This window comes from Cervus elaphus, chromosome 18, assembly GCF_910594005.1.
Source record: "Cervus elaphus chromosome 18, mCerEla1.1, whole genome shotgun sequence".
NCBI lineage: Eukaryota > Metazoa > Chordata > Mammalia > Artiodactyla > Cervidae > Cervus > Cervus elaphus.
Genome location: NC_057832.1, coordinates 119,117,314 through 119,144,450, shown reverse-complemented (window position 1 = coordinate 119,144,450; position 27,137 = coordinate 119,117,314). Strand labels below are relative to the sequence as shown.

The 27,137-nt window shown below is 47.8% G+C and overlaps 1 protein-coding gene across 9 annotated transcripts in view; it reads left to right on the top strand.

Moving 5' to 3' along the window:
- PRKAG2 (protein kinase AMP-activated non-catalytic subunit gamma 2) overlaps nucleotides 1-27,137 on the top strand; it is a 293,387-nt gene that overhangs the window by 251,025 nt on the left and 15,225 nt on the right. For 6 of the 9 annotated variants that reach the window (XM_043873272.1, XM_043873274.1, XM_043873273.1 and 3 more), the window contains 4 exons: nucleotides 2,142-2,248; nucleotides 16,895-16,976; nucleotides 18,002-18,060; nucleotides 25,676-25,721. In XM_043873272.1, the coding sequence (XP_043729207.1) occupies nucleotides 2,142-2,248; nucleotides 16,895-16,976; nucleotides 18,002-18,060; nucleotides 25,676-25,721 (294 nt within the window). The remainder of the gene's footprint in view (nucleotides 1-2,141; nucleotides 2,249-16,894; nucleotides 16,977-18,001; nucleotides 18,061-25,675; nucleotides 25,722-27,137) is intronic. The other 3 variants (XM_043873271.1, XM_043873277.1, XM_043873278.1) reach the window with 1 other exon arrangement.

The window sequence follows — 27,137 nt, the reverse complement described above, 5'->3', positions numbered from 1 at the left end:
CACGAGCAGAAAGGGAGAGTGGGAGAAGGGGGCTGCGCTGGAGGTGATGGGAAAGACAGGCGTTGGAATTACGGGTTACAGTGCCCCGAAGAGAGGTCAGAATGGGAAACAGAGGCTTGGCAGTAGTTCACTAAACAGCTTATCATGAAATTGGCAAACCAGCCAGCATGGACTCTGTTCACCACAGTCGGAAGTAGAATGACGGGCTTCTTGACACAGTCAGGGAAGTTGGTTCCTGTCGTGCCATTTTACACTTTCAACTCTCGTCTTGGTAATTCTGTTGTCATCGTTTAGTGACTCAGTCATGTCCGGTGCTTTTGTGACCCCATGGACTGTAGCGCACCAGGCTCCTCTGTCCATGGAATTTCCCAGGCAAAATACTGGAGAGGTGTGCCATTTCCTTCTGCAGGGTATCTTCCCGACCCAGGGATCAAACCCATGTCCCCTGCATTGGCAGGCAAATTCTTCACCACTGAGCCATGAGGGAAGTCCCATCTTTCTAATTAGTATGCATAATAAAGTGAAATCTTGGGCTGAATGAACCACAAGCTGAAGTCAAGATTGCTGAGAGAAATATCAACAACCCCAGATAGGCAGATGACACCACCCTAAGGTAGAAATCAAAGAGGAACTAAAGAGCATCTTGATGAAGGTGAAAGAGGAGAATGAAAAAGCTGGCTTAACATTCAGCATTTACAAAGCTAAGATCATGGTATCCAGTCCCAACATTTCATGGCAAACAGATGGGGAAAAAAATGGAAACATTGACACAATTTATTTTCTTGGGCTCCAAAATCACTGCGGATGTTGACTGCAGCCATGAAATTAAAAGATGTTTGCTTCTTGGAAGAAAAACTGTGACAAACCCAGATAGCATATTAAAAAGCAGAAACATCACTTTGCCAACAAAGCTCCATCTAGTCAAAGCTATATATTTTTCATTAGTCATGTACAGATGTGAGAGTTGGACCGTAAAGAAGGCTGAGAGCCAAAGAGTTGATGCTTTTGAACTGTGGTGTTGGAGAAGACTCTTGAGAATCCCTTGGACAGTAAGGAGATTAAACCATGTCAATCCTAAAGGAAATCAGTCCTGAATATTCATTGGAAGGACTGAAGCTGAAGCTCCAGTACTTTGGCCACGTGATGCAAAGAACTGATTCACTGGAAAAGACCCTGATGCTGGGAAAGATTGAAGACAGGAGGAGAAGGAGACGACAGAGGATGAGATGGTTGGATGGCATCACCGACTCGATGGACATGAGTTTGAGCAAGCTCTGGGGGAGAGTGAAGGATAGTGAAGCTTGGTGTGCTGCAGTCCATGGGGTCGCAGGCAGACACGACTTAGCCACCGAACAACAATAATAAAGCAGTTTTTTTTCCTCCCTGGATACCATCCAGGTAATCTAAATCTTCCCCAAATGCAGAGGTCGGTGTGGGCTGCAAGGTGTTGGAGGTGTGTCCCGTGAGTGGACCAGGAGGTAGGAGTGAGGTCCTTGCAGGCAGTGGGCCCTGGGCCGCCAGCCACAGCCACAGCTTTGGAGTCCAGCACCTTGTCACTCCTTTTGCCAATTGTCAGTTAGCTTCTACAGGAGTTGAAATAATAGAGATGACGTTATGCATATTTGTTCGTTAATGCATATTTGTTCATGCAGTTACTGTTTCCAGATCTCCTTATGTAGATCCTTATTTCCATTTCGTTTTTATGTAAGTGATGCCTTTAACTTTTTCAGATTTCCAGGTGTTCCTTGCTAGTATGTAGAAATACAATAGCATGTGTCTTTTTTGGTTTTTTACTTACTCATCCATCTGTGACCTGCTAAACTTTTTTTCTTTTTATTTTAGATCTGGGAGATTTTTTCTAATTCTTTGGTGTTTTCTATGCAGAAAATCAGATAGTCCACCAGATAAAGACAGTTTTGCTTTTTCCTTTTCAGCCCAGAGGCTTCATCTCTTCCCTTGCCTTCTTGCATCAGCAAGCACAGCAGGGTTGAGTGGCATGTGCTTCTCGCTCTTAGAGGGAAAAATATTTCTTATTTTCCATTAAATGTGTTAGCAATAGGTTTTTCATGTGTACTCTTAAACTGATAGAGGAAGTTCTTTTTTATTTATTACTGATACTAGCCTTGTTTTCTCCTTTTCAGCAGAAGACTCAGAAAGTGGCGTTTACATGCGATTCATGAGGTCACACAAGTGTTACGACATCGTTCCAACCAGCTCCAAGCTTGTCGTCTTTGACACCACATTGCAAGTGAGTGAGCCCCATTTCCCTGAGTCCGAGCTGTGTTATTTCGGTGGCTGCCCTGTCAGGTAATTTGGACCCAGTCCTTTCCGCATGTCGGGGCCTGTGCTGAGGTTTACCGTCTGAATTCTCAGTCGTCATGGCAGTCTCCTAAGGAATGCACTGTTTAACAGATAAGGAAACTCATTATCTAGAGTTTACTCATTTTTTAGAATTTGAGAACTTGGTCCACAGACCCGGGGAGTCATGAGGTGGAATGAGAACTCAGGTCTCTCTGATGTGTGTCTACCTCAGCCCCTCCTCGGCACATCCTGATGGCCTGTGTTAGTTACTGAGCAAAATCAAGTTGAAAAAACTTCAGTTATAAAGAAAAAATTACTCAGGTGGATAATCTCTTAAGAGAAAACTGTCGATCTCTTTCAGCAGAAAATTTGAACCCGATTATTATGGTATTAAAATTGTGCTTACTGCAACTCGTTTTATACCCTTATGACTTACAATTGTATGTGAAAAGCTCCAAATAATACATTCAGTATAATCAGATTACATCCAGTGTAATAAGTAAGATATGTGTGCATACACATGTATACATGTGTGCATGTAAGTTTATGCATAAGTCTTTACCAAGAGGATTATGTTTACTTGGGTTCCCCAAAAGTAGCCTCCGAGCCAGGAATTCACGGGCTGTCAGCGCTTTATTGAGGGCTTCCTCCCGGGGAGACCCGAGGGGCTGGAGGAGAGTAGGGAGGGGCCAAGGCCCTACAGGGGCAGCTCTCAGGTGAAGCCCACCGCTCCTTCCCTCGGTGGGACCCCACTGGGCGAGCGCATTCACCCCGGCTGCTCGGCTCCTCATCCAGCATGGTCCTGGGAGCCCTGCCCAGCCCTCTGGTCTGTGGGCCCCCAGGGACACCCTGTGGCTCTCCCGCCAGGATGCCTGGGCTCTGGGGGACCACTCTGCCTGCGTTCAGCCTCAGTGCCCAGAATTCTCAGGAATGTGAAAATCGCTTTGTCCTTAATTTCATTTTCCAATTGTTTCTCATTTTTTTGTAAATTGGCCTGATACCCTGTGACTTTGCCGAACTCACCTGGGCCCAGGCACCCTTCGAGGCCCCTTCTCCAGCTCTTGATTCCTTGACTCAAGGAGGACAGAGTGGTATCCAGAGGTGGGATCTTAAGGAAGCAGACAGTAACTTCAGGAAACCTTCTCTACCCCTGTAACTACAGACTGAAGTAGTAAAGTACCTGGAAATTCTGAATTCCCCAAATGAAGAACTAGATCACCCCGTCCCACCCTCACTCGTCTGCCAAAGGCCGGATGGGAGGTTTTTCAGCAACAGAAAAGCAAGTGATCCCAGGTTTCATTCTTACTCAGCTTTTCCCTCATGAAGTGGACTCTTTTCTGAATGTAGAATTTAGCCAGAGTGAGTGATACATGAAAAATGTGATGCTTTATGGATCTTCAGAGGTCACTAATCCAGTAACTGTCACTCCCTTGATTAATAGAGGCTGCCTGAACCTCATTTCCTGGAAGTCACGAATCCTGTGGGCTCCACGCTTCCAAGGAGCTAAAACGGGTTACCATGGAAATGGGGGTGACACTCTGCACTGGTGACAACAAAGTGAATTATGTGTTTGAAAGGCTAAGCAGACCGTTGTCTAGACGCAGTCTGCATGGTGGCCGTGGACATGTCCCGAGGGCGAGGGAAGCAGGCTGGGGGGCTGCAGCGTGTCCGTCCCCGAGACCACATGACGGTCATCCTGCTTGAAAGGTCGCAGCCTGGACAGCTCCCAGTGTGCCTGTGGTAGGGCAGCATGGCGCCGTCGAGATGGGCAGAAGTTTGTCCAGGATGTGTTTCAGTTAAAAAAAAAAGTGTATTCCGATCAAGTCATTCTGAGGGTATCAAAGACACTGCTGGTCTGGGGAGCCAGGGTCAGCTGTCCACACGTGAACTGAAAAGGGGGTCACAAAAAACAGAGGCGACTAGAGAGGCCTGAGAAGGACGTGGGTGTAGGGCCCCCCTCCTGCACCCGTGCCCTCGGCCTCTGTGAGGCTGCGGGCCTCCTGCGGGTTGGGATGTGATGCCCCCCGTGTCTCGTGTCCGCGGACATGCAGCGCCGGGCTCCTGGTGCCCTGGAAGCAAAGTGCACGTCTCAGAGTCCCGTTCTCTGTGGCAGCTCCTCGGGCCGACTGGTTCTCCCTCGAGGTCAGTGTCATCACAAGCCCCTGACGGTGGTGTGACTAAGGTGGGGGTGCTGCCCGGCTCCCCCCTACTCCCTGGAGGGCAGGAGCCTCCCTTAGACGATTCCAGGGCTGGAGGTGCGGACGGGCCAGCACTCGGGCTAGACAGACCTGATGCCACCCTCTTGGGGTGGGCGCTGGCCTTGCACGATGGTCCCCCGGCTTTCAGCTGAGTTATTCTTCCCCTACCAGGCCCTGTAGGAAGCCAGGAGCCATTTCTCAAAAGGAAAATAATGACCTGCAGAAGAAGGTGTGGGTTTTTTCTGCAATCTTTTTCCCGCCCCCAAACCAGTGACTGTGACTTGCCTGTTGGTGCCTGGTGGCCATTCATCCAGCGGCCCCAGCTCTGCCTCTGGGGGTCGCAGGCCTGGGTGGACAAGGGGCCCACCCTGCTGCAGAGCCATGCCCTGCTCTGGGCCCTCTGAAGACTGCTGTCACTGGTCACTCAGTGCACGGGTCAAAGCAGCACTCAGTCAGGGGCGTGTCCTTCCGAAGGCCCAAGAGGGTGGCGGGGAGCAGGGGGCAGGTGGAGTCTCACAGGGTGAGACTCCCTGATCCCCCCGACCTGATCCCTCAGGCTTGCAGACATCACTCTGAGGCATCTGTAAAGCATTGCTCCTCCCTGCCCATCAGACCAGCCAGCCCGGTGTCATCTATGTCACCATGCGTGACACGAGGCCTGGGGGCAGGTCAGCATCTCTGCAGATGGTGGAGTCAGTGTGGGAGTAGGCTGCGCGCGCCGAGGCGGCCCGCGCCTCGGGGGCCGAGTACATCGGTCCAGAGAGAGTGCATGTGCAGGCGGCAGCTGCAGGGCCCAAGATGCTCGACCTGGAGTTGCAGGAATCCAGCTGCATGGGCAGGTTCCCTCGAGTGTGATGGTCAGCACCTCCATCTCTGCGCTTCCCCAGGATGCCCTGCTGCCCCTGGCTTGCCAGCCTGTGGTTTCAAGGGGTGGCCTGCCTGGCCATAACATCCCACACCTTGTGGGTCCGAGAGCCAGAGTAGGGTCCCCAGTGCTCCATTCGAAGACGGGGGTAGCCAGTGTGGCATGCAGACCCCTGAGCTCCGGGGCTTGACCTTGGCTGAGACTCTGTCCCCTGGCGACCATTCGCCCCACTTGACTGCAGCCACAGTGGCGTTGGGGGTGCTCGGAAGTGGCGTCTGTTCAAGGCCAGTGCCTGGTGACCCTGAAAGGTCTGTGCTCAGCCGTCCTGGAGAAGCAGCAGTCCTGGGTAGGGCACCCTGCTCAGGGGACCCTGCCCTCTGACTGAGTACGGGACTCGGGTCTGAGAATGGTGGGCGGATGGGACCACACGTTGATGACTAAAGGCGGGGTTTTGGCCCCTGGGCTGAGAGTTTTTCTGGCTGTGTTTATCAGGGAACATTTCAGAGGCCAGGCATCTGCCTCGTGCCCAGGGATGCTGTAACCGGTCAGCCATTACCAAGGGCCCGCGGGTCAGAACACTCTCACCCTAGCCGGGCGCCTGCTGCCTCGTCCTTGGCAACTCAGCGCAGCCCTGTCCTCCCCCAGAGGACCCTCACCCCACGCGCATCAGCGAGGTTCACACGAGTACGCCCCCTGCAGAGTGCCACCAGCACGCAGCTTCTCAGGGTGGAGGGTCCCAGCACGCAGACCCGGGGAGGGTGTGACCTCTGGGCCCTGCTGGGGAAGGGGGCTGGGGGCTGGGCGCACGGGCGCACGTGCCGAAATCTCCGTAAGCCCATGGGTTCACTCTTCCTCCTCAGAGCACCAGGGTTCTGGCATCTCGGCATTCCACAATGCCCTACATTCAAGGCCGTCAACTCGGAAAGCTTTCAAGCCTTCCCAGCGGCTGCCCTGGACATCACGTCCACACTGCCGGTAACTCCACCAAATCCCATGTTCCCACACTCACTTCCCGGGTTTCTGCAGATACGAAGTGGTGAAGCCTTGCCCCAGGCCCCACGTGTGAGCCCCTCGCTGGGGCAGGCTGGGGTCTGACACAGGTCTCGGGGCGGCAGGGGGTGGCTGCAGTGGTCTGGGGAATGAGTGACCCCAGGTGTTCAGGGCATCAGCCCAGGAAAACCTGTTCCTGGGCCTCCAAGCCAAAACAGGCGGTTCTGACACCAGCCCTGTCGCTGTGCTGGGTTCTGGGGTTGAGCCAAGTCAGCGCCCAGGCTTTCACGTCTGAGACGCGGGGAGGCGGTGACCTCTGGGGTGGTGACGCTCCATCCCCTGCAGAATTAACACCATGTGTTTGATTTGGGAAATCTCAGCCCAGTAGCTGCAAGGGAAGGGCTCTTTGGGGGCTGCCGTGGAGGCTGTGTGGTTCTCAGTGACCACAAGTCCCCTGTGTGAGCCCCAGCCCTGGCAGGACTCTGCCCACACCAGAACCCACGTTCCTCTCGCTGCGGTGACTGCATCCCTGGCTCCGGCTCTCCTCTGGCACCTGCAGGCTGGGGCGGGGGCGCCACAGTCACGGGGGACCCTGGTTTCCTCCCAGGGCTCCCTGCCTGGGACCATGGGGTCTGGGCCCCACTGACCCAGAGCTCAGCACTGTGTTCAGGCCCCAAGATAGGAGCCCAATCCCAAACCCTCGGTCCCCAAAACCCTCCCTGGTGCATTTCTGATCCACTGGGGTCCAGTCAGGACACAGAAACCACAGCAGTCGTTGAATAGAAAGCTAACATATATTGGCATTAATTGGATGTAAGTTATCTGCGTAACTGACAGGGTAAATGCTGACCTCTAAACCATCCTTGATGAAGGTGAAAAAGGAGAGTGAAAAGCCTGGCTTAAAACTCAACACTTAAAATACAAAGATCATGGCATTGAGTTCCAACACTTCATGGCAAATAGATGGGTAAAAAGTGGAAACAGTAACAGACTTTATTTTGGGGGGCTCTGAAATCACTGCAGACAGTGACTGTAGCCACAAAATTAAAAGATGCTTGCTCCTTGGAAGAAAAGTTATGACAAACCTAGACAGTGTATTGAAAAGCAGAGACATCACTTTGCCAACAAAGGTCCGTCTAGTCAAAGCTATGGTTTTTCCAGTATTCATGTACGGATGTGAGAGTTGGACCATAAAGAAGGCTGAGCACCAAAGAATTGATGCTTTTGAACTATGGTGCGGAAGAAGACTCTTGAGAGTCCCTTGGGGAGCAAAGAAATCAAACCAGTCCATCCTAAAGGAAATCAACCCTGAGTATTCATTGGAAGAACTGATGCTGAAGCTCCAGTACTCTGGCCACCTGATGGGAAGAGGTTACTCATTGGAAAAGACCCTAATGCTGGGAAAGATTGAGGGCAGGAAGAGAAGGGGACGACAGAGGGTGAGATGATTGGATGGCATCTCTGACTCAATGGGCATGAGTTTGAACAAACTCCGGGAGATGGTGAAGGACAGGAAAGCCTGGGGTCACAAAAAGTCGGACACGACTTAAGGATTGAACAACAACACTGGGAGAGCCCCACTTGCCTACTTTAGAGACAAGAAAGATAAGGGTTCAACCTGTTCCCAAAATTCATGCTGCAGGGGCTAATAAAGAGGAAGAGAGATGTTTCAGCTCATTTTGTGCTTTTTCATCATCAAGGACAATGATCTTCAAAATGGAAGAAATGCAATAAATGGTGATTAGAAGACGCTAAGTCCAGGGTAGGTGTGGAGACGTAGGAGGGTGCTTGTTTGCTTTCTGGCCCCAACTTGTGCAGTGGTGCCAGAGGACTTGTGGAGACCAGGTGAGCAGGTCTGAGGCCTGATGCCTGAGGCCAGAGGTGAAAGGCAAAACAAGATTCCTCAAAAACAGTGGGACACGTGGTGTCCATCCCAAGTAAGGTGTTTGAATGAATCATTAATAAAAGTAGTAGTCTCTAGAAACCTGTTGTGGCCTGACCCCAGAAAGTCAGGGCGAGGAACCCAATTTCCTCTTTGGATTGTTTGTAGCTGTTGTAATACCATGAAGGAAAGGCCAATCTGGGAGCTGACAGAGCCTGGCGCAGCGTCCTGATGGATAAGATACAGAAGCATATTTAGGCAGCTCGGGGAATTAATGGCTCGTTATGGACAGAGGATGAGATGGTTGGATGGCATCACTGACTCAATGCACATGAGTTTGAGCAAGCTCCGGGAGTTGGTGATGGACAGGGAGGCCTGGCATGCTGCAGTCCATGGGGTCGCAAAGAGTTGGACACAGCTGAGCAACTCAACTGAACTGATGTACCTTAAAGGAACATCAGTGAAATCTCGGTCTCCCTGGAGTGAGGCTCCTGGTTGTTTTGGATTCCTCTCAGGGACCAGGCCATCTGTCACTCCAGCCAACCCTGCCTCCTGCAGGCTCAGTGGGCAGCACCCTGCCTCAGGAACCAGCAGGGGACGAGCAGGTGGGTAAGCGCCCCTTCCTCTCCTGCTCTGGGGGGACAGTTCTCAGAAGACCCCCAGGGGAATGGAGCCCCGTCAGGCCAGCTCGCCCACCCACCCCCCTCTTCCCTGCAGGCCTGTGTCACTCCTGGGATTGTCTTCTCAGATAAGCCACGGGTGGGCCCCTCTACTTTCTGGGCGGACTTAGCTAAGAAATTGTTGGATGCCTTAAGGTTCTTTCCCTCTAAGCCCATCAGCGTTTGGAGCAGTGACTTGAGTATTGATTTCATTGGTGGCATCATCTAATTAACAGATGACTTGAAACCGAGAGAGACAGAGAAAATAATGACCACTATCCAGAAAAATTCCTCAATGAGCTAGATGATCCCTGGGACTAATTAATAAGTCCCTGCTGTCCAGAATGGTGGGAATTAGAGCGTATCGGTATTCCAGAAAAGACTTAAGTGGTCAGAACCGCGATGTGAGGTTGACCCGACCCGGGGGGGCCCACACAGCAGCTGGCGGACTGCTCGCAGGAAGTACAGGCAGTGGGCTTTACGTGTCATGTCGTCTAGAGGTGGTGCAAAAAGGCTTCCGTACAAACAGCAGCCTCTGTTCCTCCTCGGCCCCTCGTCGTATTCCCAGAAACAGCAGTTCAGCTGTCGGGCCTGGCATCACCGCCACCTCAGCGCGAGTCGCTCACTTTCAGGCACTTTTCTCCTTTCTAACTTGGCAGCTGGGTGCTTCGTTCCTCGTGTGGCTTCCTGCCTCCCCTCACTGCCGCCCCCCCACACACACAATTAACCATGTCTCAGGGGGTGTTTTCACGCATCTGACTGAGTCGTGTTGTACCGTGGTTACATTTCCTATTTGTTCAGTTCAGTGTTATTCCTGGAGCTCGGAACCCTTCCGCTTTTAATTTTCTTTGATCATCTAAGGCTTTTCCCACCGTCTGACCTCTCAGTAGGATTTCCTGTGCAGTCAGCCCAGGCCCGCAGGCTTGCAGCCCCGCGCAGACCCACCCCTGCTGCTTTTGCATCTCCTTCTCGGCCGTCATCATCACCCGAGACCCTCACAGCTTCACGCCGTCAGTGCCCCCATCCTCTCCTGATAACCTGAACGCAGGCTTTTCTGCGCTCCTGATTTATCTCCTCTGTTTTGGTGGAGCACTTTCCCCCAGAGCTTCCTGCCTCGGTCCACTAGGGCTGCGTGACAAAAGCCTGCAGACCGGCGGGCTTTGTTTCTCCTGGCTTCCAGTCCTCTTGGCTGGTGAGGCCTGTCTTCCCGGCTTGCGGACAGTTGCCTGGGGAGCAAGACCACTCTCAGTCTTCCTCATGAGGACAGTGACCCCACCCTGATGACCTCCTCTAACCCTGTTCAGCTTCGTCACACTAGGGGTCGCTGTTGTTCAGGCGCTAAGTCCTGTCCGACTCTTTGAGACCCCAGGGACTGTAGGCCGCCAGGCTCCTCTGTCCATGGGATTCTCCAGGCAAGAGTACTGGAGAGGGTTGTGATTCCCTTCACCAAGGGATCTTCCCGACCCAAGGATGGAACCCGTGTCTCTTGTATTGGCAGGTGGATTCTTTACCACTGAGCCACCAGGGAAGCCAGGTCATAGTAGGGTTCAGTTCAGTTCAGTCCCTCAGTCGTGTCCGACTCTTTGTGACCCCATGGACTGCAGCACGCCAGGCCTCCCTGTCCATCACCAACTCCCGGAGTTTACTCAAACCCATGTCCATTGAGTCGGTGATACCATCCAACCATCTCATCCTCTGTCGTCCCCTTCTCCTGCCTTCAATCTTTCCCAGCATCAGGGTCTTTTCAAATGAGTCCTGTTGGGGTTAGGAGGATTCAAACGTCGGTACACTTCCCAAGAAAAGATACATGAGAAAGTAGTTACTTGAAAAATTAAACATTCCATACACTCAATCTGTAGACTATGTACAGAATTCCATAATGTGTATTTCGGATGTTGAAGGCTTTGTTCCACTGCTTCTAGCTGCCTGTGTTGCTGAAGAGAAAGCAGTTGTGCTTTTTACTTCTTTAATCTCCATCTTGGATGTGTGATTTCTTTTCCCCCTCTGACGCTTTTGGGGTTTTCTCCTTATCTCTGGGGCTCCTGAATTCCGTGCCTCGCGCCTGGTTGTGGGGTTTTCCGCTCGTGAGCCGGCGCCCGATGGGCCGTCGGGCCTGACCTGTCACTCCGTCTGTGTTCATCGTGCTGTTTCTTCCGAGGTCACCTTCCTGCTCTTCCCTTTCTTCTGGAACTTCAGCCAGGAGATCGTGGGCCCTGAATTGCTCTTTAGCATTCTTACTACATCCCCTTTTTGTTCTGTTTCCTCACCCTCTAGTGAGACGGATGTCAGACTAGACCTTGTGCAGCGTCAGTGTTGGGGGCTGTACGGGGTGGTGCCCAGTTAGACGGGGAGCGCCCGCAGCTGGAGGAGCACGCTGTTCACACGGGGCTTCCGCCTGGCGCATCTCCCTCAGGAGTCGGGCCAGCTGTCTTTTCCACTGGAAGCGCCCAAGTGTTCGTCTTTGTGCCTTTTATTTCTGACGCAGTTTCTCCAGAAAAAAATAGTCCTTTGATGGTTGATGCGGTTATGATCTGATTTGAAACAATCTCCCTGCTTGTTTTCAGACGCGCCCAGGCATCCGGAGCCTCCAGTCGTGGGCTTCCCTCCACACTTGACTCTCCCCCCGGTGCCTGACTCTCTCCCCCACGCCTATTAAAATACAGATTTTTTAATTGGTATCCATTTAAGTAAATTGCTCATCAGGTAAAAAGAAAGAAATTTTTCAAAGGTACTCAAGGCCCCTGACGTTTTTCCCCAAAGACTGGAACTCGATCGTGCCCGTCCGCTTGTGTCCTGTCTCCGTTTGGTGATTGGTGATACCCTGTGCCTTCTCTAATTGTGAAGTTTTCTCAGTACAGTGTCAAAGGACTCCGCACACGCGGTGCTAAGGAAGCAGGTTTAGAAGGTCTCCTGATGGTGCAGAAGCTGCAGCCAAGCCAGAGGAGGGACAGGCAGGGCTGCTGACCGGCCACACCAATACACACCCCCTCTCAGGGGCTGAGAGCACATCCTGTCCACTCCAGGGGGTTCTGTCCGGTCTCTGGAGGGGCGAGTTGTGGCCCCCACCCTCTGACGTGTTGACATGTCAACATGTCTGTGTGGCTGAAGTTAAGACAATAAATCTTTCTCTGCTTCTGGTCTGGTTTATAGAGACTGGAAAATTAAAAACTTTTTTCCTTTTTGACTCTTAACTGCTGAGCATCTTCAGAGCAGGTCTGGTTCGTTCAGTCACTTGTGGGAGCTCCCTGGTGGCCTAATGGTCAGGAATCCGGGCTTTCACCGCCGAAGGTCCAAGTTCAGTCCTTGGTGGGGGAACTGAGATTCAGCAAGCCATGTGGCATGGCCAAAAAATAAAAACAAAAACCCATGCACTTGTGAGGAAAACGTTGTCTGTTAGCCCCTTGTGTGGCTGAGAATGTCAGGACTCAGAGAGGGCGGAGGACCTGAGCCAAGGAAAAGCCAAGGTCAGCCTGGTTGGTCCTGCAGCTTCACTCCCCCTGAAGGCAGCAGGAGGCGCTCTGCTTCACTCCCAGCATTTTCCTCAGTGTCTGGCTTCCCGGGTGGCTCGGTTGGTAAAGAATCCGCCTGCAATGCGGGAGACCCCAGTTCGATTCCTGGGTCAGGAGGATCTGCTGGAGAAGAGATAGGTTACCCACTCCAGTATTCTTGGGCTTCCCTGGTGGCTCAGCTGGGAAGAATCCACCTGCAATGCGGGAGACCTGGGCTCAGTCCCTGGGTTGGGAAGATCCCCCAGAGAAGGGAAAGGCTGCCCACTCCAGTATTCTGGCCTGGAGAATTCCATGGAAGGTATAGTCCATGGGGTCGCAAAGAGTCGGACACGACAGTGACTTTCACTTCACTGGCTGTCTTAGCCTCCCGTGCAGAAGTGAAGGCACTTCTCACCTCGAATCCCTAACGTCCCCTTTGCCCCTGGATGTTGGCTTCCCTGCATTTGTCCCTCTCGTGGCATCAGCAGTGCACCCTCAGGTCAGCACACGTCACAGCCCTGCCATCCGAGGCGCCAGCCTGAGCATCCTCGCTGCGTGTGAGAGTCGGTGCCGTGTGGGCGTCTCCTTGGGTTTGTGTGCAGAGCCCTTGAGAGCCCTTTGGTAACCTCCGAGCATTTAGGGGCCATTTAACAGTTTGTGGGCTTCCCTTGTAGCTCAGCTGGTAAAGAATCCGCCTGTAGTGCAGGAGACCTGGGTTTGATCCCTGGGTCGGGAAGATTCCCTGGAGAAGGGAAAGGCTACCCACTCCAGCATTCTTGCCAGGAGAGTTCCATGGACCGAGGAGCCTGGTGGGCTGCAGTCCATGGGGTCACAAAGAGTCGGACACGGCTGAGCGACTTCACTTTCACTTTTCTTCACCTCTGATGTGCTGGGTGCGGTTTTCTTTGTATGTTTCCTGCCCTCATTTTATTTGGCTCTTTTTGATAGATTAGTTTTCTATTGAAATTCACTGATTTGAAGATGATTGGAAAAATGCCTTTGGAAAAAATTCCAGAAAGATTATGGAGCTCACTCGGTGTCTTTTCTCTCAATAATTGTGGCTCCTTGAATCCTGCCTGTGTGGTGACCGCCAGCGCTTTCCCATCAGGGTTTGCATACGGTCTGTCCAACTTGTGTAGTTGTTTTCAGCTATTTCCCCACGGCCAAACCAGAACTTTAATGGCTGTGGTCACTGTCTTACGTGAATGATCCTCATGAATGATTTGTATACTGGTTTTTCTGTGCTAAACCTCTTATTTTGGAGAAAACAATGAGCAGTTTGTGGTTTTAAAAGTGCCCCCACTCCCTGCCTACTCCAGCCAGTTAGAAAAACAGGCTAAGCAGATATTTAATGTGTTTCAGAATCTGTGTGTCTGTGACTTTGCCCCATATCCTTTGATGATGTTTTCTAGGCCCGCCATCAAGGATTCCCAGATTTCCATGGTCCAGGTAGAAACAGACCATTCACCTCCACTCACCACCCCTGGCTGCCGTTTAGTTCCACACCCTGTGAATGTGTTGTGACCCTTGATACAAGCTGTGGTTCTAAAACCATCTTACCAGTTTGTGGATGCCGTTCAGTTCCCGCTTGACCCTCATGCCCTTGGATTGGCTCTTCCCATCTCCTCTCCCCCGTCCCCTGCCCATTTGTCCAACAGGTTGATGGAATCCCTGCCGTACTGAGGACAGTGCCAGACTCAGCCAGGACAAGGGTGGGAAACAGCCAGCGAGAGTCCCCCTTAGCTCCAGCCATCCTTCGGCTCCTGTTCTGATGAGCCAGGCAGCTCCACTAATCACTCTTGTTCAGTAAATAAAGGCAGAAACTGGTGCCAACCCATTACTCTTCCTCTGACATGAAGCTTTCGGTTCTTGTAATCCTCCCATTTCTTTTCGCTGTTACGTTAACAAGGGGTTGGGGAATATAGTGGGTGAAAAAAGAGCCTTTTTCTTTCTTGGTTATAAAGATAACTATAACACAGAATAAAAAATTTTTTTAAGACATACACTTTCACTGCTTCAACTCCTTAGTATAGAAGTTTAAATTTTTTTTGCTTCTCTTTGAGCTTTTCTGTTTAAATACATGTTTTATGTAATTATAATACGTAATTTTATAGTCTGCATTTTCACTGCCATAAACCTTTTTTTTTCCCCCCACTTCAACACAGTCTTCACACTTATACTGTTTGGTACTTTTTTTTCTCATTGGTATGCCAGTATTTAACAAGTTTGCGGGAGGCAGATCTTTTTTCAGTTTTCTGTAGTAGAAATAATGCCACACTGAACATCGCCGACTCAAGAATCCTACTCCTAAAATTTTTGTGTAACTAATTTGACAGAGGAAAAACAGGTACACAAACAGTATTTTCGTGATTCTTAATACAAGCTGTTGGTCAGAAACTATTCTAACAATTCATGATGCCACCAGTGGTTTTACAGCCACACCTGTGTTAGGTGCTGTAAATTAAAAATATTGGCTTATTTAGCAGCTTTAAATGATGTTTTTAATTTGCTATAATTTTCATTTCTTTGATTATCAGTAAAATTGAGCCATTTTCCAGATGCCCTTTGCTCTCTGTATTTAGAGGTCATTGTCAGCACCTCCACCACCTCTTTCCCTGCCATGGTATCTGGGAGGGTGTTTGTCCTGGGGGCTCAGAGAGGTTCTGCATGTGAACTACTCTGAACAAGACCCAACCCACGATGGGCATACGGTGGTGGGTGTCCATCTCAAAACTGTATAACAGTATGTGTATGTTATGTCCTTCATTCCTTCTCTTTCTCACCCTCAGGGGAATGAAGGAGGTATGCTTGATGTTTTGTTATTAAATGTATGAAAAACAGATTTTCATTTCAAGTACTTTGATACAACTTCAGTGTTTTCAAATGAATTAATAACCACCTATAAAAGAGATTAAACTCTGAAGTTTAATATGTGGTTTTAATTATATGAAGTCTGTATGTATTCAAGACACTTTAGATACAAGAAAAAAATTTTTGAGGTTAGTTGCCTTGTTTGTTTCAAAAAATAATCTCCAGTCCCTATATACCTTGCAATATAATACAGAAGCATATTGCTTATGTTAATACATTCAGTTATTTTTAACTTATCAAATTTACAAAACTCAATGTTGAAGATAACTGGTAAGATTAGGTTGAATATTTTAATAGGTTGGTGCAGACATAATTAGCATTTTCAGTCCGTGAATTTTAAATCATTATAACTAGGCTCAAACACATCTTTATTAATCAAAATAGAAACCACTACAATTGACACATTTTTGCCAGTGAGAAGTTTATTCATGTAGCATAACAACCCATGCTTTCGGATTTGACAAACTCCAGGAAAGCATTTTCTGCCTCCTGCTGATTGAAGAATCGCTTTCCCTGCAAAAAGTTGTTGAGGTGCTTGAAGAAGTAGTGATCAGTTGGTGAGAGGTCAGGTGAATATGGCGGTTTGAGGCAAAATGTCGTAGCCCGATTCCTTCAACTTTTGAGGTGTTGGTTGTGCGACGTCAGTCCGAGTCTGTCGTGGAGAAGAACCGGCCCTTCCTGGTGACCGGTGCCGGCTGCGGGCCCTGCAGCTCTCAGTGACTCTCATCATCATCATTTTGCCGAGCGTGCTTCTCAGATGTGATGGTTTCTCCAGGATTCAGAAAGCTGTAGTGGACCAGATGGGCAGCAGACCAACCAAACAGTGACTGTGACCTTTTTTTGGTGCAAGTTTGGCTTTGGGACATGCTTTGGAGCTTCTTCTTGGTTTCGTCACTGAGCTGGTCACTGCCGGTTGTCGTATGCAGTCCACTTTTCATCACACATCACAATCCGATCGAGAAACGGTTCATTGTTGTTGCATTGAACAGGAGAAGATGACACTTCAGAACGATTTTTTTGATTTTTGGTCAGCACATGAGGCACCCACTTACGGAGTTTTTTCATCTTTCCGATTTGTGTCAAATGCTGAATGACCACAAAATGGTCAGCATTGAGTTCTTTCATAACTTCTCGCGTAGTTGTAAGAGGATCAGCTTCGATGATTGCTCTAATGGGTCGCTGTCAACTTCCAGTGGCCGGCCACCGCGCTTCTCATCTTCCAGGCTCTCGTCTCCTTTGCAAAACTTCTTGAAACCACACTGCACTGTATGTTCATTAGCACTTCCTGGGCCAAATGCATTGTTGATGTTGTGAGTTGTCTCCGCTGCTTTACAACCTATTTTGAACTCAGATATTCAAGAAATTGCTCGAACTGGCTTTTTGTCTAACATCATTTCCATAGTCTAAAATAAACATAAAAATACGCAGCAAGTAGTAAGTCATTAGCAAAAAAACATAAAGTGAGAAAGGCGCATTAAAGTGACGTATAACGTAACCACATTTAAGAATGTATTCCAATATCAAATGGCAAATTTCAACAACGCAAAACCACAATTACTTTTGCACCAACCTACTACTTGAAGGTATTTTTCTCCCTGCCTATGTATGACTAAATATGTGTGTTGTTTCTCTTGTCTTAGGTTAAAAAGGCCTTCTTTGCCTTAGTCGCCAATGGTGTTCGAGCAGCACCTCTGTGGGAGAGTAAAAAACAAAGTTTTGTAGGTAAGCGGTGCGGGCCTGGGGAGAAATCTGAACACCTGAGGTGTTGGAATCCAGCCTCGTAAACACATTACCAAGTTAAAAAAAGACCGTTGCTTTTTACATCCTGTGAGGTGGAGCTGCTAGTAAATTCAAAACATTTATGAACCTGTACTGGGTTTCTTTTCATCCAGCACCTTTTTGGCTCCAAAGGTTCCTCTGGGCCTTTCGTGGTCCCGTGAGCCCCAGGAACGGGGTCCCCGGCCCGAGGCCCGCCCTCTGCTGGGTTCCCGCTGCAGGGCACCCCCGTTTCCTCCTGGGTGAACGTCTTTCTGACACGGTAGAGGAAATGATGGAGACGTGGTTGATGCCTTTGCTAAATCATTGTCACACTATTAAAATTACCGCTGACTCACAGTATCTAGGCTCCACAATGTGTCATCTTAGGAATCGCAGTGGACCCTGGGTGTTGCCCCCTCTCAGCAGGCACTGCGTGGTCTGGAAATGACTCGCTGTGTCCTTCTCCCCTCGGGCTGCAGCTTCGTCGGGGAAGTGCTCCTTGTCTTCATCCCTGTAGTCTTGGTGTCCGGCACACAGTGGGCCCTTCATAAATCATGCCTGAGAAAGCCATTGTTTTTAGAAGGATTCTCAGAAAACCATCCACGTGCTACCAAAAGTGCCATGACTCTAGAGCTTATGGTACACTTGATCTTATCTTAAAGTATCCAAAATTATTTGTGTGCAGATGCAAGTCTTTCGTGATGTTTTTGTAACATTCAGAATGTTTTCTCTCAATGAATTGCCAAATATTGTGATTAATTCCATTAAATACTATGAGGCTTTACCTTCAGTTAAATTTGTATATCTTAGTTTGGGGTAGATAATTAACAGGTTAATAGTTTTAAATAATTTATTAAGGTGTGCTGTAATCATTATAGTATAATTTAGAAGATTTTGTAGTAAATAAATACTTCAGGTTTGCTTATCACCTGAAATTTTCCTTTAATGTTTCCATAGTTTTATGTTTAACATGTAATTCTTTCTTCCAGGAATGCTAACAATTACAGATTTCATTAATATACTACATAGATACTATAAATCACCCATGGTAAGTGCCAGAAATCATTATGTCAAGTAAGTGGAGCTATGTATGTCTATGCATGTATATAGAACTGTTCGTGTATATGTGTTTTAAGATTTTGTGTGTTTTTCTTTTTTGGTACTGGGCTGACAGTGCTGGTGGTCAGTTTTTCCAGATACACACACACACATATACATGGGGCCTGCCAGATAGCTCAGTTGGTAAAGAATCTGCCTGCAATGCAGGAGACCCCGGTTTGATTCTTGAGTTGGGGAGATCCGCTGGAGAAGGGATAGGCTACCCACTCCAGTATTCTTGGGTTTCCCTTGTGGCTCAGCTGGTAAAGAATTCTGCCTGCAATGCAGGAGACCTGGGTTTCATCCCTGGGTTGGGAAGATCCACTGGAGAAGGGAATTGGTTACCCACTCCAGTATTCTGGTCTGGAGGATTCCATGGACTGTATGGTCCATGGGGTCGCAAAGAGTCAGACACGACTGAGCCACTTTCACTTTCACATATATATATGCAGGAAACCTCGATGTAAATCAGTCTGATGTTTGAAGCTTGAAGAAAGTAGTCTCAGGAAGCATAGAAACACAGCCTCTTTCAGCTTTCAGAAATCCTCAGATTAATGGGATTCTGTGTACTTATTTATTGCTTGTGTGCTAAGTAACTTCAGTCGCGTCCAACTCTTTGCGATCCTGTGGGGTGTAGCCCACCAGGCTCCTCTGTCCATGGAATTCTCCAGACAAGAACACTGGAGTGGGTTGCCGTGCCCTCCTCTGGGGGATCTTCCTGATCCAGGGATTGAACCAGGGTCTCCTGGTCTTCTGCATTGCAGGCGGATTCTTTCCCGTCTGAGCCACCAGGGAAGCCCCCGTTGACTGCATAGACTATCGTCTGTTGTTTGTCTAGTTGCTCAGTTGTGTCCAGCTCTCTTGTCACCCCATGGACTGTAGCCCGCCAGGCTCCTCTGTTCACAGCATTTTCCAGGCAAGGAGTAGGTTGCCATTTCCTTCTCCATTCCCGACCCAGGGATTGAACCCTGTGTCTCCTGCATTGGCAGGCAGATTCTTTACCACTGAGTCACCAGGAAAGCCTCTACTATTAACTTCACTAGATTTGTGCTCTTTAATGGCATTATGGGCATGCTGTGGCATTGAGATCCACCTGGACGCGTGAATGAAGGAGGCCACTCGTACGCCTTTGGACCGGACGGCTGTGCCCAGTGAAGCCTCGCATTATATGAGCTGACACAGGGTTTACCTTCCAAGCCTGTGGATGTTCATGCAGTTTATTGCAGTTATTCCCAAAATTCTACAACAAGGACTATATGGACACGGTGGTTTTAACAAAGTAAAAATTAAAGTTAGAGAAATTCACTTTTGACATCTTTCTACTGGCTAATTTTAGTGACAGAGCTCCCTGGTCCAGTCCCACTGTTTTATAAGAGCATAGTTGGAAACCCACATGTAGCCTTTATCTAACTCTGTGATTTTCATGATTCTCCAAACTTGTTTGGTTTTTGCTGTTTTTCTTGCTTTATTTCATTGGCTGAGCCCTCCAGTACAGCGCTGACATCATGAAAGCAGACCTCCTTGCCTCGTGTGCCCTCCTAGAGGGAGAGTGTTTGGTATTTCACAGTTACTTTGGTGACAGCTGTCGTTCTTTCATAGATGCCCTTTATCACGTTGAGGATGTTGCTTCGTTTTCAGGTTTGCCAGAAGTGTTTTTCTCATGAACAGATGCGGAATTGGGCAGATGCGTTCTGCAGCTGTTGAGATTATCGTATTCTTTTTCTCCATTCTCTTAGACACCATTTCTTTGAGTATTTTTCTGTCCCCTCCTCCACAAGGATGCTAGTTACTCAACTAACACTCTTGTTTTGTAGCATTTTCCCCAGTATTTCCTCTCTGGACTTCATTTCAGATATATTTTATTTCTATGTCTTCATTTCCACGGTTCCTTTCCTCCACAGTGTCTTACCTACTATTTTTGTTTTTTCCTTTTAGGTAGTATGTTTTCTGTCCTGGGAGTTCCATTTGGATCTTTTTTATATTTTCCATTTCTCTCTTCCTGTAATGTTTATATTTTCCTTTAAATCCTTGAACGTATTATGTCAGTTGTTATATATCTGATATATGTGTATCAGAATCTATTTCTGTCATCTCTCTTCTGGGTCTGATGCTAGTGACTGGTTTTTCTCCTGTCATGGGTCGCATTTCTGCTTCTTACAAATTACTAATTCCTAATGAATGCTGAATATTATATATCATATATTATAATATTGTGAATATTATAATTATAACATTATGTGGTTGAATATCTGTATTGTCTTCCTTTAAAGAGTATTGGACTTTGGGCAGGCAGTTAAATTACTTGAAGATCCTTTATTAAAAGCAATTTTGTTGAGATATAATTTGTGTATCTTATATTTCACCCATTTAGAGTATGCAGTCCAATGGTTTTTAGTATATCACAGAGTTGTGCAGTCATCACTACAGTCAATTTTAGAACATTCTTATTACCCCAAAAAGAAACTTCACACCTCTTAGCTGTGACACGCCACCAGTCCACCATGACCTACAACCCTAGGCAACCACCAAGCTACTTTGTAGATCTGCCTATACTGGACACCTCATGTAAATGGGACCACACAATATGTGGTCCTTTGTGACCAACTTCTTTCTCATAACATAGTGTTTTCAAGATTCCTCCATGTTGTAGCATATATCAGTACTGCATTTCTTTTTGTTGCCAAATAATATTCCATGTTATGGCTATATCACATTTTACTTATCCATTCATCAGTTAATAGACATTTAAATGGTTTCCACTCTTCAGCTATTAGGAATACCGCTGCTATAACAGACACATCCAGGTGTTTTTGTGGATATGTGTTTTCATTTCTTTTGGGTATAGACCTCAGTTTAGTTCAACTGCTCAGTCATGTCCAATTCTTTGCGACCCCATGAACTGCAGCACGCCAGGCTTCCCTGTCCATCACCAACTCCCAGAGCTTGCTCAAACTCATGTCCATTGAGTCGGTGATGCCATCCAACCATCTCATCCTCTATCATCCCCTTCTCTTGCCTTCAGTCTTTCCCAGCATAAGGGTCTTTTCTAATGAGTCAGCTCTTCGCATCAGATGGCCAAAGTATTGGAGCTTCAGCTTTAGCATCAGTCCTTCCAATGAATATTCAGGACTGATCTCCTTTAGGGTGGACTGGTTTGATCTCCTTGCAGTCCAAGGGACTCTCAAGAGTCTTCTCCAACACCACAGTTTAAAGGCATAATTCTTCAGTGCTCAGCTTTCTTTATGGTCCAACTCTCACATCCATACATGACCACTGGAAAAACCATAGCTTTGACTAGATGGACCTTTGTTGGCAAATAATGTCTCTGCCTTTTAATATGCTGTCTAGGTTGGTCATAACTTCTCTTCCAGGGACCAAGAGTCTTGTAATTGCATGGCTGCAGTCACCATAGGCAGTGATGTTGGAGCCCAGAAAAGGGTATAGACCTAGGAGCAGAATTCCTGGGTCACACTGTAACCTGTGTTTAGCTATTTTCCACAGTGGCTGCAGCATTGCACCTTCCCACAAGCCGTGTGTAGTATGCCAGTTTCTCCACACCCTCGCTGACACCTGCGACTGTCTCTCTCTGATGACAGCCATCCTAGTGTGTGTGAGTTGATACCTAGTTGTTGTTTTGCGTTGCATTTCCCTGATGGCTAATGATGTTGAGTATCTTTTCACGTGCTTCTTTCAAGGCTGGCTTTTAAGCTTTGTCAGAGTGTTAATCATTCCTCTGGCTGGTTTAGCTCTACCAATACTTCAGGGGTCTCTGTGGATTTCCCTGGTTGTTCGGCAAGGACTTTCCACTCTGCGGTTGGAAGGCAAATGTCCTTCAGGATACGTCTGCCAGGGCTCACAGAGCATCATCCCTTGTGCATGCCTGCCTAGCGTTCTGTCAGAGACTCAAGGAGCTCTGTGCAGCCTTCTCTTTTTCTGGACCCCCAGCCCGCTTTGTCTAGTGGTCCGTCCTGCAAGTCCCACGTGGCTCCTTCTGTCTAGACTTTGATTTCTGTCTCCTCAGCTCAGTGTGACTTGCTCTGCTAGGGGTCAGCTGCCCGCATCAAGGTCTCGCTGCCTCTAAAGCAGGGCATGGCGGTCACAGCGCTGCCTGCCTCCCTTCTCTCGGGGACGGCCGACCTGCCCCGCCTGTTGTCTCATGTCTGAAAGCAGCTCCACATATTTTTTCCCCCATTTCTGGTCATTTGTAGCAGGAGACGTAAGTGTGGTCTCATCTATTGCATCAGGGCCAGTAGAGCTCTATGACTATCTCAGGCATACCTTTTGGCATGATTTTTGTTGTCTTGTGGTTGCTGTATGCATTTCAGTATCAATTTTCACTTAACCGCAGTCCATTTAGAGTTAATATTGGTGTTATGTAGAAAGTATACTTCCATTTAATCTGCCCCTCGCATTTTTATTTTAAACAAAATGAGTAAAAGGGAAAAAAAATTAGTTTTTTATATTTACCCACATAGGTACCATTTTCTGTTCTTTTCTGTGGATCTGAGTCACCATCTGTTTTTATTGCATTTGTGTGGTCCACATCAGTGATGAATTATCTTAGTTTCTGTTTGTCCAACAATGTCATTATTTCATCTTTTTTCTTTTTTAATCTTGATTTTGGAAGGACAGCTTTGCTGTTTTATAGAGACTGAGCTAACTGATTTTGTTTGTTTTCTTTAGCTCTTTGAGGATGTAGTTTTGTTGCCCTTTGCCCCCAGTGCTTTTGATAAGAAGTCAGTGGAAATGGCTCTCCTTGTCTCCTCTTTGTAAGGCACCAGTTCTGCCTGACTCAAGGCTCTCTCTTTAACTTTGGATTTCAGCTGTTGACTCCAGTGCATCTTTGTATTCATCCTGTTCCGGGTATGTTGAGTTTCCATGATCTTCTAAGTTGCTTTTCTACCTATTTTGGGGGCTGCTGTTTTCTTCAAAAAAAATTTTTTTTAATCTCATTCTCTCTCTCTTCTCTCCTTCTGGGACTTGTATTCCTTGTATGTTAGACCACTTGATCCTGTCCTCTAGGTCTCAGTCTTTAGCACCAGGGATCTTCAGATAGTATCTGTTGATCCATCTTAAACTCACTAATTCTACCTGGGGTGACCTCCAGTCTTACTATCAAACCTTATTTCTTTGGGATGCTTCTTTTCAGTGGGACGGGGACTGTGACTGTGAATGATTTTGTAGCTTCTCTGGAAGATTTTCCAGGCTGGTTTTTCACCAACTGGAAACAGCAATTTTAAGTTATCATTTTTATGTCTGTTATAGAAGAACTGTTCCTGATGATGAGAGCCACGGCCGCTAGTTTTCCTATTAACCACTGTAGTTACGCAAGTGGAGGTCCCGGATAGCCTGTTTTTCAAAGCCCAGTTTTGTTCTCAAGCAGTGGTCAGCGGCTTCTTCCCCGCCGTCCCCAGAGCCGGCCGGGGTGTTGCTCACGCCGGGCAGTGGTGGTCCCTCTTGCTTCTCCTCTCCTGCCAGCCTGTCCACTCAGGTCCTCCTCTCTCTCCCTCCCCCGGACTCTCCTGCCCTCCTCCCCCCGTAGCTTCTCTTCTTTGGAGATCTGAATCCACTCCCTCCACTGGCATTCTCCTTCAGGCCCTTGGTCCTTGCCGGTTGACACTGTGGTCTTCCAGAACCCTCCTCAGGCACCCCCTCCGCCAGGGTGAGCTCCCTGTTGTCCCCCTGGAGCGGATGAGTCCCCATTTCAGTGCCCCCCAAGAATTACCCAAGTGGCACTTTTCATGTTGTGTTCTGATTTCGCCGAGGGCAGGGTGTCTCGGCTGGGAATGATTTTGCCTCCCCCAGGGACATTACGTCTCCTGGCTGGGGAAAGGGTGGGCTGGTCCGACTGGTGTGGAGTGGGCAGAGGCCAAGGATGCTACCGAACACAGCACACAAGACGCCCTAAAACATCCGTCGTGCCAAAGTCAAGAAGCGCTGTCATTGGGGCATCTGAGGTTCTTGTTAGGTCGTTCTTAGAGGTAGCGACTCTGTCTTACGCATGTTTATACATTATACACACACACACCTTCCCATCGTACTGGGGGGTACTGGGGCCAAACACCCCCAGTTCATAATAGATTGCCGTGTTAGCCGAGCATGTCCACGCTGATGACCGCAGCTAGAGCCCCAAGGGGTTGTGCAGGCAGAAAGCAGGGAGGCCCCTCCTCTGCTGGGCTGAGGCTTCACCTCAGAACCGCCTGGGACAGACCAGGATGTTCTGCTTTCAACTGTGAAAGCCAGAGGCTCATCTTCCTCGTTTAGGAAGCTGATTCCTTCCTCATCCTCCTCTGTGTCCTGGATGCTATCAGTGACCTAGCATCAACATCGGGAGGTGGGGGGCTTCTTATTTATCCATCTGTCTCTATCTCCCCTCCTTCATTCTCCTCTAAACCTTTTAATTCTTCTCCCAGTGGCCCCCTCCGTCCCCACAGTCACCATTTCGAGACCCAACCTCCACAACGCTTGGTCTTGCATCTGACTCTGGTGCCGTCTCATGGGCCCTCTGCTTAAACCATCATAACTGCCCTGGCCTCTTCCCCCCGAAACGGAGCCCGCCCCGGCTTGTCAGTCCCCTGACCCCCAGCTCCGACCCCCACCCTGTCCGTCTCCTTTCTGTGTTTCAGGAACGTGAAGAAGTCCTTTTCTTCTCCGGGGCCCTTACTTGGGTTTGTCTTCTGGGTTGACGAGAAGTCCACCCAGCAGGCAGAGCCTGGCTGAAATCTGCCTCCTGAAGGTCTCCAGGTCTGACCTCTGACCTCTGCTCATCCTTGTATCCCCACGATAAGCCTTGTGGAGTCTGCTTCCCCGCCGGTCGGTGGCGGCTCTGCTCAGGACTGTCTCAGTGTCGCCAGGCTGGGTTGGGAGCTCAGAAAGAGGCCAGGCGTTCCTGCGGCAGGGCTCCAGGAGCCCCCCCGGGTAGCGAGCGCTGCAGGAGGCGGCGCCCCAGGCTCCCTCTCATAGACCTCACAGAGGCTAGTGTGGACGGCCTCCCACCCCGCTGTTCAGGGAGGGACGCAGACTCAGAAGCCTTAAGTACTTTGACCGAAAGCAGCAGCCAAGATGCGGTGCTGTGCGTGCTGACGGCTCCCGGTGATGGGCTGCTATCAAACCTGCTCTACCTTGGCGAAGACGCCCGCCTGGTCCAGCATAACCCGATCCAGCAACTTAACTAGCACGTTTTAACCAACTGCCCTTTTTAAACTAGAGAGGCTAAAAATCTTATAGATCCTAAGGAGTGTGTGTTTATATATGTTTAAAATTTGTAGTTAGTATAAGTTATATACTAACTATATAGTATAAGTTATAAATTTTAAAGTGTATCACAGATTTTCAAGTTAAACTAATAATATTGTGTTGGTTTATGTTTTAAATTTACACATTTGTCTTCAAAGAAATGCAGAGCACACTTTATGTCTCTCATTTATATTTCTGTTTCTGAACTACCTCGCTTGTTCCCCTCTGTTGAATTAAGAGACTCAGCAGTAGTTGTGAAATAGTAGTTTCTTTTTTTCCTTGTCTTGTATATGTTAACATTTGCAAATAAAAATTTTCCTTATTTCTAGGTACAGATTTATGAATTAGAGGAACATAAGATTGAAACATGGAGGGGTAAGCAATATTGAGTGTTAAAAAAATCTTTTTAATAACAGGAAAAAAATGTTCTACTTATACGTAAAATGTTTTAGTTTCACAGATCCTCTTCTCTCCACTGTATAATCTACTATGTTAATTAAAACATTGTTTTCTATCTTAATTTTGATACTGTTGTGTGCCATATTACTATAAGTGTTATCCATTCTGTTCAGTACACATGTACAGAGGGCCTGCAGCAAGTCTTTATATGAGGCTGGGATGTAAATGAATAAGGAGCAGTGCCCGAGTCTCCGCCCTTCAGTGGGGCCACCATTCACCACTGAGTATTACCTCCCAGTAATACTTTGTCTTTGGATAGAAAACGCACAAAAGGAATGCCTGAAATTAACTAAAGCAAGGATCTGTTCCTACTTAAATTTGACCATTATTTCTCTCCAAATTATGGAGAAACATAGAACAAATGAACCTTAAACTAGATGATTTGAATTAAATCACAAGAAAATAACTTCAAGATGACTTTCTTTTGCAACATTGGATTTCATCCTCTGTAATCACAGTACCCTTTTCTGAAATGGAGCGATTTTTAAAATTGTAATTTCAGGGCTGTGAAATCGTTGTCTTTAATGAGACCCGTCTTGCTGGGTTGGTACAGCGAGGCCAAAGGGGCAGTCATCAGGAATGGCAGCTAGGAGCCAGGGGTGGGCATCATTAAGGAGGGATCCTTTGTAGGTGTTCAGGGAGGAACCTGGATGGAAACAGAGGGACCCGCTGAAGGTAGTTTTTTAATTTAAACCTGAAATTTAGCTTTGTACTTCCTGTTATCTGCTTGGTTTGAAAAGCAACCTTTAGACTGGCTGCAAAATCTGAACATCCGTTAGAATTCTCTAAAGGGCTGGGCCGCTTTTAATCCTGCACGGAAGTTTCATTGAGTGATATATTTGATTTACGGTGGCTTTATCACGCCAAACCAAAGTAAGTCAACATGGAATCCACATGTTAGCCTATTATGCAGTGAATATATATTTTAATAGCAGGACAGATACTTCTTAATAAATTCTACTGTTTAATGTTAGACCAAGGTTTAAGTATATTTATGTTTTGTGTATTATATGGCATTTGGTAGTAGTAATAATGTCAAGATTTTCTTGAATGCCTCCTCTATAGAAACCTCAGTAAAGCAAATGAATTACAGTTTATCTTTACAAAGATGATTTCTGCATACTAGAAAGATCCCCAGATATGGTAGATCTGAGCTTTGGTGTGGAAAATAAAACCTAGTAACATTTGAAGAACAAAGTTTGTTACAGCTTTTATCTTTTAACTTATGAAAATTAGTTTTAGGGGATATCACACTAAGCTTCATTTCTTGAAGGTGATCATGACTTGGTAATATTCTAGTGACCTCTGCTGGTATTGCTCTTTTACTAGATG